Raw genomic sequence first — 16,353 nt, 5'->3', positions numbered from 1 at the left:
GGACAGATAAACATAGAAAAAATAGATTTTTTAAAAACATTTTCTTCAGTTTTATATTCCTAAGGATGTATGAAAAAACTTCCTAAAAAAAATCATCATGACAGGGTTTCTCATAATTCATGCATGATAGGGTTTAAGAAGCCAAATGCATATTCAGAAAAAAAAACAAAAACAAAGATTGAGCAATTTGGCCACAATGATAACAAGCATATGAAGAAGAGTCCAGGTATGGCTCTAAAATGCTAAACACTGTACAAATTGTCAAGCAGGTGGTGTTAATATCACTGTGCGGCTGTGAGGAACATATTCTTCGCCGCATGTGGATCAAAGAAATTTAAATAAAAGACAACCACCTAATTCTCCAAATTCAAAGCTATAATTTCAAGAACAAAAAGTTTGTTAAGGGACTCAAGGTTGGACTTTGAAACCGAAGAACACTGCTCAGTTTATACAGCATGGTAGTGGCGGCATCATGCCGTGAGGCTGTTGTGCAGCTTGCAGAACACAGCATTAAATAGGTGGAATATTGAAGAAAGTAGCTAAATTCTTCTTCAACTTCACCTCCAATAAACATCTCTACAGTCTTCCTGACAATAACAAATAAAAACAATAGTTAAAAAAAAAAAAAATCAGTCTAACTCTAAGCTTCTGAAATGGCATTCACTGAGATTTGACATGAACAATACTGAGAATTCACAAATATTACCTAAAACTTGGTCTATACCAGAATACAAATTCATTCAACTTTAAGGTATAGTGGAAGATGTTCTTTTACCGGGTGGATCATCAAAATAAGTGGTCCTCCTAATCATTCTGGGGATACGTTTACATAAGGCCATCCTACGTGCTCTTCCCTATTTTTACTTACCGGTGGTGTGTCCGACATAGGGAAAAATTTAAAGTTTTCTTTTGGAAAGTAAGCTTGTAAAGGTGATGCAAGCACCTAATTTTAAACAGTGCGTGCACGAGGAGAAATGGGCTCCTGCATGTTTTTGCACACATTTAATAGGTGTCAAGGATTTTTTTAAAGCTTAAATATCATGCCCTTGATGAATGCAAATTTCTAAAATTATCTTTGCTGTTGTACCTTTTTCTTGTTTCTGCTGAGTCCCATTAGCAGTGCCCTTTTATTCTCAGTTTTTGTCTTTGTTAAGACATAGCTAGATGTTTACAGTTAAAAGATTGACATACCTGACATTAAAGCAGCGCCACACCCAAGTTTCAGGGAAAAACGTCCGTCTCCGCTTTTCAGTCCTACAACAAATTGATTCATACAAATTTTAAAGTAATTTTAAATTTTAAAACAGTTTATTTTCAGTGGTTTTGCAGTCCTCTGTTCTCATTGCTTTCTTTAGCTCATGGGTGCTTAACCTGGTAAGAAGGATAAGGGAGAGATAGGCAACCACTTAAGCAATTTTGGTGCAAAACAGTCTATTCAAACTCTGCCACATTAACATAATTCAGGCAGAACAGTTATTCAAAATTACATAACTGCTTTAAAGGGGCATAGTCATGTTCTATGCCAATACAAAAAGACTGAAAATCCTTTGATCATCATAAAATATAGATAAACATCCAGTCCCTGTCCTGATAATGCTGATAGTTCTTTCTGAGACTAAATAGAATTTCAGCACTGGCGAGATGAGCAGACATAAACAGACGTTGTGTCATCTGCCAGCAGTACTGCAGCACTACTACAAAGCCAAAGGGTTGTGATCACAGCTACTTAATAGAGCCTGATCGAGCCCGACCGTCCCATAATGCCTCATAGTAAAAGGGTGGTGACGAACCACTGATATTAATCAAATAAGCTGATCTACAGCAACTAGTTCTAGTGTATTTTCCCAAGAGCCTCATATCAAAACACCAAGAAAAAGGGAAATCCCCATTCCCACCAAATGCCTACAGGGAAATATCAAGGTAAAAAAATATTTCTGTTAAATTAGACCTGAACCACTTAATAAGCAGTGCTTGAAAACTGGCCACGATTGGCAACCTGCCAGTCCTTTTGAAGACCATCAACTTTAGACGCAGTCTTTCTGCTGTTGATGAGTTTTTCTCCGATTAGACATGCATCTTTCTCCTATGCTTGGTTCATATTTGTTTTGGTCAGAGTGCCAAGAATAGAGGGGAAGAATCACTCAGATAACAGAGGTGAGGCGAAACATTCTGAGCTCAGACAGAAGCTGTGAGGAAATAGTGTGAGAACACCGGGAGAGAGAGCACCATAACCAGGACGATGGACCAGCCGTGCCCCCTCTGGAACTAAGGAACCACAGCGATACTGTAGATCAGAGGATTTCCCTGGGCAGACAACATGAAAGAGCAAGGAGACAAGGCAGCTCAGAAGGAGAGCAGAGTGAAGTAGAAGCTCGGCTAAGTCTGCAAGGGAAACAGCGCCAGGGCAGTTCAACAATCCCAAAACCATGTTCTACCTTATAGTCGGTCGGGGATGAATCGCAGTCACTAAAGTCGATGTGTGTGGCTGAAAAGCTGGAACAGCTTCATCAGTGTACATCCCTCCGCTCTGCCGGTGGTTTAAGCTCACCATATCTGTCATCACTACCAGCCCTGTTTCCTGTTATTAAAAACCGGAGAATAAACACTTGAAAATCATATAGTCTAGCTTTTTATTTTTTAACATTGTTGTTGGCACTTCATCTCAGCATTCTTACTGTAAAAGCAAAGCGTGCATCTTTAGTGATGTCCCAGTGCCAGGGGAACACAGATGAACGTCTTCGTCTCTTTGAGGACAGTCCAGGCCACCACATGTGTCCATCATCCTTACCAACACCAAATACGTCTGAAACATCGAAATCAGCCATCTCTTTGAACACCTGCGAATAGAAAACATTTTTTGCATATTTAAATACAACTCAGGTTATTAGGTTTTCACTGATAATCCAAAGTATACATGAAGTTAAAGTATAACAAAGATTTAGAACAATAATCATAAAATAACGGACCTTGTTGGGACTAAGCTGGAAGTTGGGCTTTAACAAGTAAAGACTTTTATCCACAGTGGCCAAACAAACGCATGAGCCCCTCTCACCCCGAACGTGCAGGCTCACTGGATCTCCCGGTATGGACTCATTGGATGAAAAAGAAACAGAGAGCTGCAACACAAACAGCAAAGAACCTGCAACTGACTTATGCAAAACAAGAAATAAATATTCAACAATTGTAAAAACAAAACTACATTCAAAACTTTTGATCCAATTTTTTTTCTTTAGCCTATATATCAGTAATGAACCAGTAATTACATTTTAGGGAGGAAGATATAATTAGACGTAACATAACATGGAGTGGAAAAGCCAGGAATTTACGGAGGGCGGGCTGGAGAGGGTCAGCCATAAACTTTCACACATCAACACTATTTTCCCACCCACACATAGTCACAAATTAGCCTCGTTAATCTCTTAGCTGCTTTCCTCTATTTACCATCGGCACCTGTCATCCACTCATGTCATGACCTTACTTATCTGCTTGTGGCCTGCACGGTTGTCTTCTCATCATATCCATGTGACCCCCTCCTCCAGCATACTAACACACGCAAATATACACAAACAACCACCCATCCACCCACGCAGTGTTGTAAGGGCATACCAGAGAGCTGTAAATACTTCAGGGAGTTAACTCCACCTAACTCAAGCAGGAACTGGGAAGCGCCATTAGGTCAACGCAGCTGTTTGTTTACTGACATTACACTGGTGTAATGGCTGATGCATGGATATTTAGGCTCCAGTCCAAAATGTATACACTCACTCCACCCATTTTTTTTTACCATTTGCTAAATACTGTACAAATCCCCCTGCATTCTTTTAAAGCAGAATCTTCCAACACACTGATTATTATGTTAACGGTTATTGTAAAACCAAAATATACCCTCTGTAAATTAGAGTTTAAAAATGGTTTAAATCCTTCATCAGCACAATGTCCTTAACGAAAACAAATTCCGTAATTGAAAAAAATAATGTATACGAACCACAAGCTAGTTAATACCAACATTATACAGTCAAAAGTAGCTAGTTCAATAGAGTTTAACAAAGTTAATCAAATTGATTATTGCCATTGCTACCAACTTTATCAAGGGTAGGTGTCAGCAGTTTGCCGATGTTGAGCATAGGGGTGTGTGTTACCATGACGCATGGCAGAAAACACCAGCAATTATCAAAAAAATTGCAAAATCTCCTGCCAATCAGTCTATGAAGATGTAATTGCTAAAGAGTTTGAAGATTATTATTCTAGTAGGATCAAAATTATTGCCAGGTTGTAAACCCTTAGGCCAGCTACCAATACATCTTCCATAAGGTGGATGTAAATAAAGAATCTCCATTTCCAATTCGACAGGCCACACTTAGTTTTGGAAGCTGCTGGTAGGAGGTTTAAAATGAGCAAATCAGCAAGGGTTAGATTTTGAAAGGAACATACCAAAACCGGAACATAACCGCAAACACTTCATGCCAACTGTCAAACACAGGGGTGGAGGGTTGATGATTTTGGGCTTGCTCTAATAAATGATCTGGACAGCCTGTATACCAAAATGCTCAAGAGCCAAATATGAGACCATCTGACAGCTAAAGCTTTGCTTTTTTCAAACCAAACATAAAAGGGACAAAGCTCCTTCATATCTATGTGAGATACTAATAATTGCATGCAAAGCAAGGCTTCTTTAAAGTATTGCTACTGTAAATCTGGTGCATGTTTTTTTTTTTTATCAACTTAACCTTTATATATTTCACCCTGTATAGAGTGGATGATTTCATTATTTCCTGGTTTTTAAAAGGATCAAACTAAAATGGTTCAGAATGTATGATTCATACACCAACAATACTTTTACTGGACAAACAATAATATCACAGTACAAACAATAATACTAGCAGACCTTGTTCTCAAACTCCGGCAAAACAGAGATTTGCAGACTGTCTGTTACGCCCTCGCCGTTTTCCCTGACGTAGTACACCAGCAGACGGCTGAGAGGCGCCATGGTGTGACTAACAGGAAAACGAAGATAAGACATACAGGTTTCCATCTCATCCTGGGACAAACCCCCTGCAACATATGACAATGACAGAAAAGTGAGCCTATTGTGATGAATCAGTCAAAAACATTTTCTATATATCTTTTAATTTAAGAAATTGGATAAGTGCAGCTTTCAAATTTAGAACATAAACAAAGACTACCAGAAGCAGAGGAAGGGAGCTGGGTGGCATGAACGTTCTTATCAAAAGTCACCGTGGCCCTTTTTCCTCTGTGTGATGCTGTCAGGTTGGCGGGTTCTTTGCCTGACAGGACGATGTTTCCCCTGGAAACCACCTCGTAGTGCAGAGTGAAGTTACAGGGACAGGTAGATTTTAAAGCCACTTCAGCCTCTTGGCCAACCTTTGAAGACAGCGTTAATCAAATCCTAATGAACTGCCGCATTAATAACCCAGATAATGATGGTTATTTGTAATGGTCCAATCCAAAGAATATCTGAATTCAACATAAACCGTCAAAGACACAAATAAAGCAAACCGTACCTTAAGAGGGGAGCTAGGACTCTGGATCTGGATGTGACACCTACTTGGAGAGTACCAACTGCTAATGGATAAGTAGCTAGGCAAGTACTGGTCTCCCACTGTCTTTCCATCAATAGACATCACTTCTGTCTGTTAAATAAAAATAACAAAATATTAAAGAAACATGTCTATTTTTCCCCCCCCCAATGACTCGTCCTTTTTATAGGAAGCAACTGACCTCAATCCAGACATACTGAGCAGCTATAGGGATGGAGGGGATTTCAAACAACACTTTGCCATCCTTGGAAACCAGTTCGCTGGTGTAGATGTTGTCCTTGGGCGTCAACTCTGCCTTAACACGGACTGTCACTCCATCAGCTGGGCTCCCATCTGGATAAGTAACCTCGATCTAAAATAAGGAGAGAACAAGAGAGAGTGAAAAATCCAACAGGGTCCAACACTAACATCATTTTAGCCATAGTGCCAATCATCACTCTTTAAAATCTCACCTTCCCTTTGTAAGGCAGACCTGGCTTGAACTGTTTGTGCGTATCTTTAGAGTACTTGATGTCAATCAGTTGTTTATGGACCGCCGTCGAATCATCAAATGTGGTTTGCCGGCTGCCATCAATGCTGGTCACTGATGCCCAAATACTAACTGTACCCCTGAAGTGATCAGCCACGTCCAGCGGCATCATGTCTCTCACGCACAGACTGAAATTTGCAGAGCCTTTAATCTGAAATGGAAGATAAAACCCATAAACAGGTAAAGTTTGATTCATTTTCTCCATCTTGGATGGTAACAAAAAAATCTCAGCTGTTTTTCTTTTCCGGTAAAAGAGGATGTGTGTGTATATATATATATATATATATATATATATATATATATATATATATATATATATATATATATATATATATATATATAGAGAGAGAGAGAGAGAGAGAGAGAGAGAGAGAGAGAGAGAGAGAGACAATTAATCAGATTAATTGTGATTAATCGATTATTTAAGTAATTGTCAACTAATTTAGCAATCGCTTAATCACTAACTGGATTGTAGAGACTCTAAAACATGCCTTTAGCTCACAGAGCAATGATTAAGCCACTTCAAGCAATGGTATACCAAAATTGTGAAAGAAATATGTAAGCATTTTGAGAACATTTTAAGATAAAAAAAAAAAGTTTTGTCTGTCAATATGTTCTATCCAGAGCTCCTCAAGTGGGAAAATGTTTCACCTGGTTTAATTTCGTAAACCTTTGCCCATTCGAATATCGATCAATTAATTTAAAATATAATCAAAGATTAATCAATGTTAAAAAATCGTTAGCTGCAGGCCTAATATAGAAAGAGAGAGAAAATTGTAATAAAACAAAAATGATAAGGAATGAAAAAAAACTTGTTTATAAATAATTATTACATCTTGTTTGTTATAAGAAAAACACTCCACAGCTGCTCATAAAGCTGACCTCCATTATTTTAATTACAGGTTGGCCCATCTCATGACGGTAGTATCCAACTCCGTTTATAGTCATATTTACTGTCAGCTTTCCTGTTACCGGTTTTCCGAAGGTGTATCTGTTTAAAAGTGACATGTCAGAGGTTAACATATAACATGAATTAGTCCATCATAATCAGAGCAAGTCATACATATCCACTCAATAAAATACAAAATTATTGAAACTTTTTTTTAGCAACTTTATTCCTGAACAGATGGAAACTTTAACATCTTTATTTATGTTATGATGAATTTACATTATTAACATCACAGCATTTAAAATTAGAATATTAAATCCGACCTCAAAAAATAATAATTTGGTTCATTTTCGTTAGACTAAGAAACTGGAGCATATCATCCCAGTTCTAAAGTTGGTACAATGGATCCCTGTATCTCAGAGAATGGACTTTGAAATTATTTTCTTATTCTATAAATCACAGAACAGCTTAGCACCAAAATATTTCATAGATATGTTGTCAGTGTATCAATCGCCCAGATCTCTCAGGTCTTCTGGCTCAAGCCTACTATGCATACCTAGAACAAGAATCAAACATGTACCATAGGCTTTCATTTTTTATTCTTCACTAATCTGTAACAAACTTCTAGAAAATTGTAACTCGAATTGCAGTGTGCAATAAAAACAATGTGTTATCATTGTGACTAACCCAAATAATGGACAGTTAGCATCAGTAAGTATTTATATCCCTTGAGTTTCTGTTTTAAAATTTTGTCAAATATGCACACAAATGGTCAAGTATTATTTTTCCTCCAATTACCAATGATTGGCCAATCTTTGCTGGTCTATCACATAAAAAGCAAAATAAAATAAATTGACAATTGTAGTTTGGTTAAGAATACTTAAATCAGGTGCAAATAAAATAACACTAAATGTAACATACCTGGCTGTGACACTTGCCTGCTCGCATGAGCTGAGATCACGAATGTAAGGAGGTGGAACTATAACCAGTTCAAATTTTGGCATCACTGTGAGAGAAAAAAGAAAACATTTTCCTTTCTGCTGTCTTGTGCAATTTTTTTCCTACATACTGAACTGTGCTGGGGTGATAAAAAACATGTTCATATTGTGCTAGCGGTAGGGTCTGCTAGGAGGATGTAAACTTAAAAAAAATGTAGCTTCTTAGCTTTGATAGAGCAAATATGCATGCAAGCATTTAGCAACAACAAAATCTACACCATCTATTCTACAAAATAATAAAAAAAAAAACTTCAAAGAGTTTAAAGGTATAGAGGACAATCTTTTATTTCAGGGTGGATCATCTAAATAAGTGGTCCTCCCAATTGTCAATCATTCTGGTGATATATTTACGTGAGGCCGTCCTACATGCTCGTTGCCAGTTAGCTTCATTTTTCTGCGCATGCGCACTTTCCGGCATAAATCTGTGGTGAGTTAGACAGTTGTTGAAGCTCATCTTTCTCACCGTGGTTCTTTGAGAATAGCAGAGGGTCGTAAGAGAAAAAGTGTCTGAACTGTATAAGAAGAAAATAAAGGCCTCAGAAGAGGCAGATATATCCCAGAATGCTTTGCGTTGAGAGCTGTCCTCACAAAGCATTTTAGGATTTGTTGTCACAGTGGCCCGCTGTCACTATTGATGGATTTAGGGCAGAGGTCGGCATGCGGCTCTTTAGCGCCCCCCTAGCGGCTCCCTCATTTTTTTGCTTTATTTAAATTAATTTGCTTTTTTTGCGCAGAAGATCAGACAGACATTCATCATGCTTTCCAATGCTGTTAACATTTGTATAATAAATAAATTTAAACAATATATGTAAACATTTATTTAAATGAAAATTTGCGTCATAGCCATAGAGATCAGTGGTCAAAGCCTGCAACACATGTCTCAGCGTGGCGTGGTGCCAGGCAAAGAAAGCGGTGGGTGTGTCTTGGGCCATGGATCCCAAAGGGGAAAAAAAGAAAGATAACCGATGAGAACAGAGGATTCCAAGAAGAATAGACCAAATCACTGACTTTCATTATCAATGCGGAAGCATCTCCTGCATTTTTGATTTGTCACGAGAATTTTTCAAATAATAAAAATAGTAATTTGGAAAGGCATTTCCAGTTCTGCGATTGCAGAACTTCTGGATAAATTAGAGGAGAGCAAAGATAGATTTAAGAAATGGATTGCATCTCCAAACTCCAATACCGCTACTAGTTTGTGTTTCAAGCATGAAAAAAACGTCAACAGATCAAACAGGTAGCGCTCTGATGCAGGGATGTAAATTTTTTTCACTTTTTACTTCCAAATCCTCAAAATAAAAATAACGGGTTAGAGCATCGGCGTCGCCAGACCCCATTTACTGGGGCACGTGCCCCAGTATAAATGAGCTGTGCCCCAGTATAAATCTCATGAATATTTGCAACAGTGATACATTTTTTTAATGCATCAATTTAGATAATTCCAACGGAAGGAGACGCATATTTCTACTCAAATGCGCAGCAAGTGTGCTGTTAACTCCAAATTGAGGATGTATTAGCGCTAGTGTTGCGCCGATGCCATTTTTTGGCCCCGATACCGATACCCGATACCTGGCTGTGCAGTATCGGTCGATACCGATACCATAATAATGTAAAATAATCACCATCATGGCTTTGTCAAGCTGCTGCCTACCTTTGTGAAGCAGGAAGACTAATGGAAAGTGAATCCAGTAGAACTTTTTATTGCCTACCAGGAATGGGTGACAATAGTTGAATAAACTTATGGCGCTCAAAATGGTATCGGTGCCCTATTTGTTGGTACTCGCCGATACCACCATTTTAGGGCAGTATCGGGGCCCCGTCCGATACTGGTATCGGTATCGGTGCAACACTAATTAGCGCCCCCACGTCAGCGCATGTCACTGCATGAACTGCAGGTAAATTAACGCGCTGCTCTCAACTGAGTTGGATGGGACACTGTGCGGCCGCGACGCATTTTTAGTTCTGGTAACGTTTCTTACCTGTCAATTTTATTATTTTCCCAGTGAAACCACATGATTTATAGGCTACTAACTGAAAATTACTGCATTGGTTTGTAGATGGATATCAGGAAATTCCTCACACGAAGCAGAGACAGGGAAGCAGTAAAACAAAATGAGAGAGAGGGAGGTAAGGTCCCGTAATGAATTAGTGATTTAAGCTAAGCAGTTACATTAGGGACGTTATAAGCAATATGATAGATATTTACATAATTATAAATTTAAGTTTTTTAATGTTTGCTGTAGAGAATGAGAATGCAGGTGCTGGAGTAAGAAAGGGAGGAGGAGGTGAGACTGACAGGCAAGAGACAGGAGAGAGACAGGAGAGACAGGACCATGAAGGTGATGAGGGAGCAACAACCAGCGTCCACAAACAAGAAGGGGACATTAGTGACTTAGGGGGAAAGCATGATGGTCCTAGACAAGTGAAGTTGTCCCACTATCCCCACGACAAATTTGGAGTAAAAAAAACTTTCATTCAATTCAAAATGGTTTGAGCTTTTCCTGGTTGAAAAAGAAAGCCTTGTCATCAAGGATATGCAGTGTGTTTTCAACTTGCTTGATAACATCATGTTCCCCACACTAACGCAGGTCATCCAGATCTCTCTCACCATCCCAGTCTACAGATGGAGTTGTGAAAGGTCATTCAGTGTGTTGAGAAGGATCCACACTTGGCTGAGGTGCACAATGGGACAAGACAGGCTCCATCATCTTGCTATTTTATCAGTTGAAAAGGAAGAACTTTCTAAGCTGAGTCACAGTCTAGTGATTGACCGCTTTGCAAAAGTGAAAAATAGGAGGTACACTTTAATGCTCAATAAATAAGAGAAAAACTTAGTTCATGTTGAGTTAAACTTTACCCTGAACTAAAACTCGGAAACCTAGGATTTAATGATTACTTCAGAATGTGTATAAGGAAACTTTTTATTTCAGTCAGAGTTGGTAATATCTTATTTTTTATAGCTGCAATGTTGAAAATGTTCATGTTTGTTAAAACAAATATGCTCTTACACTCATTAATATCTTAACTGGTAATTTTGGTAGGAAAATATCAGGGTGGGGCAGTGTCCTTGTCTGTATTTGTGTATGGAAGGAGGGGCATATGCGGTAGGGGGCCAGTGCCCCAGTAAAGCTTTGTGCCTAGCAACGCCCCTGGGTTAGAGAACACAGCTCTGATGGATGTCAGTTTCTGCTTGGTTCCTTATGACTCATTCAACTCCTTCCAGCAGAAACATGTCCACCATAGAAAGATTCCTTTATCGTGTTTATATAATTTCATCAATGCAACAAAACCTAAACCGTGCGGTGAAGGGCGGTGAAGCACTGCGTGGTGAATTTCACGTGGTGAGAGCGTTCACTGCTCCTTCCTCACCTCATGCTACTATGTGACATTTGCTCCAGATAAAATGTAATTATGAATGCTTATTATATATTTAAGCCCACGTAGTCCTTTTTTAAAGTGGGCTTATACACTTAGAGCCCGTGCTGCCAAATGAGGCTTATATAAAACTTTTACATTTTTGTGGCCTCAGACAGATTTGTTTTTTGGGTCCAATATGGCTTATTGAGCAGTTTGGATTGCCGATCCCTGATTTAGGGGTAAGGGCGGACATTCGGACACAGTAAGCCTGTATGAGCAATGAGAACAGAAACTTTTAAACAGAGCGTGCATGAGCAGAAGTGGGCTGGTGCATGCTCTCGCTCATCCCAAAGATCAGTATGATTAAGAACCAGCTGTTTTATGACTTTAAAGAATAGACAGGGGTTTATGAATGGGTGTAGCTATGAATGCATTATTAGATTGATAGACTCACCATATTTCTGCACTTCAAATGACTTGTTGTAGGTTTGGCCCTGCACTTCCACAAAGACCAACCACTCTCCAAACACAGGCTGGTCAGATAGAGGGAAACTCATGTTCACGATGCCTATGATGGGGGGAAACAATGACTGAATGAATGAAAAGGAATTTATTTCAGATAATTTGATGAATAATAATAAATAAATAAATAAATTAATAAAAAAAAATACTTCAAAGAAGCGAACAACCAAATCCACACAAAAAGAGATTGGTTAACATTAAATTAAATTAAAATTCCAATTAAATTAATTTGTACATAAATAGAAACACAATTTTCCGATAAATAAACTTGACAGTATATATAGCCAAAGAATTGACACTGATTTATGTAAATTGTCTGAAAAGGGGTATGAAGAAGTAAAACATATTTGTCATACCTCTTCTCCCTCTGATTGCACTTAAAGTAACTTAAAGAAACCTTTCTGTTAAACTTCTGTTTTATATACAATATTCACAAAAAAAACTTATATGCAAAACTTCCAAAAATGATTGGTTTACTATTTTGCAAGAAGTGCGGCTTACCACAGCAGAGAGATTTAAGACCCTTCCATTGGATCATCCTAGATCCTCTTGGATCCTGAAAGAGTCAGTTGAGATACATGTGGGTCTAAGATTTAATGTGCAGTGGCATATGTCATACAATTTTATCACAGAAAGATTCAAAGAAACTAGAACTATAGAGATGGATAAAATAAACTTTTAGACAAATTTTTAAACAAATATCTTCCCGAACAAAGCCCCAGTGTTCTTGTTTCTAACTTTTCAGAAGAGAAGAGAAGTTCCTAAATGTTCCTTTCATGTTGTTTATCCTTTTCCTGTTTCAAAGAGCACCCTGTTATCTAGGTGAGCTCCCTTCTGCTATTTCAACTCTTTCATCTTAAATCAAGTTGGAAACTGAAAATTGCCACTGTCCCCTTCTAAGCACAGCTCTACCAACTCTGGGTGGTCCGGTAACTCTTTCTACTCACCAAAATATATGCTTCAACCTGAAAAAAAAGAAAAAGAAATTAAAAACACATTCTTTGAAAATGTGTTTAAAAAATGAAAGAAAAAACAAGCTATTTGCAAGTAGGTATGCTGTATCCCACGTCCTCATCCCCATGCTTTATTTTACTTGGCATTTATTTATCTGTAGAAGTAGGTCCTGCCTAGTAACTGAGACACTTTCATAGCCGCAAACATCAATAAACTCAGTTTCAACAACGTAACACAAAGTACATAGTGCATCCACTGCAAACATTCCACATAAAATGATTCTAACTTGACCTCTGAAAATATGTGACTGTTCATTTCAACGCACACAGACCAAATCATGTCTCTCATCTTTACTTACAAGGGCAAAAAACGTCTAATAGAGTCAGCAGTTTTGAATTTGATTAGGCTTAAATAGACCATTACCTTTTCATTTATGGGTCTCATATCAGGCGTCACAGTGTAGACATTAATTAGCACTGAAAACAAAACAAAAACTGTAAAAACATTTTCCCATCCAAAATAGCAATATGTGACATTTCACTAGGAATGCTTAACAATGTTACAGGCAGCTAATATTAAGGTGTAATACACTCTCACATCATCAATGATAATTATCCTAACACCAAGAAAAGATGATTATTGCCTCTCTATTTTTATTCTCTATGATCCAGAATCTATGAAACAAAGCAAATGTACTCATAACTCTTCAAATTTTCTCAGCTTGAAAGGCAGAATGAAAGTGCTAAACGGATTGCGCTGATCTGGCTTTAGGTTTAGGTTTGTTTTCCTGCCAGAGGGTGAAACATAGCTTCAGTGTTTGTTCTTCGGCAGCAACCAGAAAGTTTTCTACCAAGACTGGCCCAAAAATTCAGATCAGTTTTTGTGTGAATTCTAATGAAAACCTTTCCCGTAGCATCATGTTGCCCTACCATGCTTCACCATAGGGATTTTGTGTTAATTGTGAAGCATATTAATATTTCTATGTGGCATTATTTTACTATAGCCAAGCAGGGACATTTTAGTCTGATCTAACCACTCAATCTTTTTTTTTTTTTTGTTTCAAAAATGCAAGTAGGACTTCCTATTACTAGCTTGATTCATTTCAATAATAGTTTTTCTCTTGCCACTCCTCTATAGAATCTAGATTATGGGGAGATTATGGTTATTATTGCATCGAAGGCTTGTGTTAATAATTACTTTACATACAGGTAGATGGCTAAATGTTTGAAGGTTTGTAGTCATGCCACATCCTTTCTATTTTCAAATGAAGAATTGAATAACAATCCATTAGATGTTTATAGCTTAGATTATTGATATTTTTCTGTCATACATTTTCTCTGAAAAACTTATGAGGGCTTAAATATAAATATATTTTTACCAGGATTAAATGACACCCAGGAGCAATTATTCTACTAGTTATGTGTCTCTTGGAAGCAGCTGGATAATATTTAGTGTAACAGAGTATAAAGGACTTAATTCAGATCAGCATCACCCTACTCAGGTTTCCTCCTCAAAAAAGTGGGAAACCTTTCTGTCATAAGTAAAAGACAAAAAAAAAGTTTTTCATCGTAACAAGGCAAACTGTAAAGAGCTTCAAGGTATATAAATAATAAAGCAAAGTGCTCAAAGGGCACTTATGTGCTCTACATTTCTGAGCAATTTTAACTAATTAACTACCAGCGGCTTTACAAGGGAACCTTTATGCTTGGGTTTGTAGATGGGTTTGTCGGTCTGGATGAAGACGGCTGAACCCTTGCTCTCCAAAGTGATGGTGGTATAGTTATGGAAAATGTAGCCTCTCTCTGTGAGCTGACGGTTTCCCCAGACCGTCAGAAGGGCCTGCCCTCTCAGCCCAGATGGAACCTAATGGAGTGAAGACGAAAGCTTAAAAGCAAAGTCCATGTAGATCAAATCCAAATAAGAAAAAATAGTTAAATATCTCTAAAACCCTGACTCAAGTATATATAGCATTATATAATCTTAAGTTTTTCTGTTTATTTTAATGTATTTATTGACTGTTGAAAGAACAGAGGAAACAGATGAACACTGAGGTGTGTTAAAAGATTAAAGTTAGGCTGTTAAACAAATGAGAATCAGAGATGAAGTCCCAGTGGGGTAGATAGAATCCTGCCGTCAAGAGCAGCGGAACAAACATATACGTCAACAGCTGTTGCATATTACAAAGGGGCTGTTACCTTATTGTCAATGAATGAGCAGGCACAGATGTTGCACTACAAATTATGCAAGTGTTGATGTGCATGCTGCCTTAGGAATGCATACAACCAGGGCAACAGTTCAGCTGGCTCACACATTGCTGTACTCACCTTCAATTTGATGGTGCCTTTATCTGTAAGAGGAGCAGAAGTGGAGAAAATTCAAAGTCAACTAGAGTTTGTTAACATTGTGTTACTTGTACATTTAAGTAATGTATTCATCAGGTATAAGAGCTGCAGTCATATGGTTGATTTTCCCTACAGGGATTTTGCTTGTGTTAAAATGAGATCCAGCAACACACAAAAATCTACAGGTTTTCCCTTAAATCTTAGAGATTTTGTCCTCACCATAAACTGAGCTGTGGCTGTGGGCGACTGTTTGTCCTTTCACCGACAGCTGCACCTGGACGCGGGTTTCTGCCTTTGCATTAAAGATGGTGACGCTCACACTCTCTTCCACTCCGGCTCGGAAAACAGAGGGGGCGGTAACCAGGTAACCCCTGACAGAAAAAAAGATGAGAAAGAAGATTTAGAAGAGAATATTGGAACAGATGGAATAATAGCAGGAGGCAAGGGTTATATCAGGGGCCAAATTTTAAACAGAAATGACCAGCGAAGAAAATACGAGAATCACATGCAGCTAAACGCTGACATAAGTCATCCACTCTAAAATTGAATCTGTGATTAAAATAACCCGCCTGTATCAAACTGTCATGATCGCTGCCCTGATAGCTGACCTGATTGTTCAGTTTACTTACCTGCCTAAGTCTCCCCGGTTACTAATGGTCATTCATCTTATCCACCTGCTCCTGCTGCTTTTTACACGGCTCAGCACAGCTATCAGGGCCAGAGTTTTTAGTTGGAGATCATGGCTGATTTCTAGGGTCATATTTTCATTCTTGGAAGCCAGTTGTTAGAGAGGGTTGTTAGTGTTTGTCTTGTTGTTTCCTGATTGTGCCTTGCTCCTGTGTTGGCTCGGTGGACGGAGCTAGTTTAAAGTTCCATAGTTTTCCTGATGTCATGTCTAGTTCTCCCTCTCAACAACTGAGCATGCCTGCTTGGATCTGAATGTTTCTACCTGAACTCGCTGTTGGACTTGTGGAACCCTTAACCTGCCTGAACGCTCTGTCAGTTCATGGGACCCATGCTTCACTCGGTGAGGATGGACTGAACTGTTAAACCAGGTAAGTGACTCACCTGGATAATAATCTTCCATCAGATTACCGTGGTCACTTATCTGTTTTTCTCCCCCTAAACTAGAGGGCCTGTGAGGGGTGGTGCCCTGCCTCCCCCCAGTTGTTGCTGCAGATCCACAGCTCCGCATTCCGTTTGT

At 38.5% G+C, this 16,353-nt stretch overlaps 1 protein-coding gene across 1 annotated transcript in view; it reads right to left on the bottom strand.

The window, feature by feature from the left end:
* The window catches only part of cpamd8 (C3 and PZP like alpha-2-macroglobulin domain containing 8), a 57,572-nt gene that overhangs the window by 35,876 nt on the left and 5,343 nt on the right, over nucleotides 1–16,353 (bottom strand). Inside the window, exons 2-19 of the mRNA XM_038301729.1 lie at nucleotides 15,369–15,520; nucleotides 15,132–15,154; nucleotides 14,505–14,670; nucleotides 13,231–13,283; nucleotides 12,801–12,818; nucleotides 12,355–12,409; nucleotides 11,786–11,899; nucleotides 7,898–7,982; nucleotides 6,970–7,078; nucleotides 6,011–6,238; nucleotides 5,740–5,910; nucleotides 5,523–5,651; nucleotides 5,184–5,382; nucleotides 4,886–5,052; nucleotides 2,967–3,116; nucleotides 2,676–2,837; nucleotides 2,436–2,578; nucleotides 1,192–1,254 (exon numbers count right to left, since the gene is read on the bottom strand). Of these exons, the coding sequence (XP_038157657.1) occupies nucleotides 1,192–1,254; nucleotides 2,436–2,578; nucleotides 2,676–2,837; nucleotides 2,967–3,116; nucleotides 4,886–5,052; nucleotides 5,184–5,382; nucleotides 5,523–5,651; nucleotides 5,740–5,910; nucleotides 6,011–6,238; nucleotides 6,970–7,078; nucleotides 7,898–7,982; nucleotides 11,786–11,899; nucleotides 12,355–12,409; nucleotides 12,801–12,818; nucleotides 13,231–13,283; nucleotides 14,505–14,670; nucleotides 15,132–15,154; nucleotides 15,369–15,520 (2,187 nt within the window). The remainder of the gene's footprint in view (nucleotides 1–1,191; nucleotides 1,255–2,435; nucleotides 2,579–2,675; nucleotides 2,838–2,966; nucleotides 3,117–4,885; nucleotides 5,053–5,183; nucleotides 5,383–5,522; nucleotides 5,652–5,739; nucleotides 5,911–6,010; nucleotides 6,239–6,969; nucleotides 7,079–7,897; nucleotides 7,983–11,785; nucleotides 11,900–12,354; nucleotides 12,410–12,800; nucleotides 12,819–13,230; nucleotides 13,284–14,504; nucleotides 14,671–15,131; nucleotides 15,155–15,368; nucleotides 15,521–16,353) is intronic.

The sequence above is a fragment of the Cyprinodon tularosa genome, unplaced genomic scaffold (assembly GCF_016077235.1).
Source record: "Cyprinodon tularosa strain WSP-4 unplaced genomic scaffold, ASM1607723v1 ctg473, whole genome shotgun sequence".
Lineage (NCBI taxonomy): Eukaryota > Metazoa > Chordata > Actinopteri > Cyprinodontiformes > Cyprinodontidae > Cyprinodon > Cyprinodon tularosa.
Note: the sequence above shows the minus strand (reverse complement) of the source record. Positions and strands in the feature narration are given on the sequence as shown.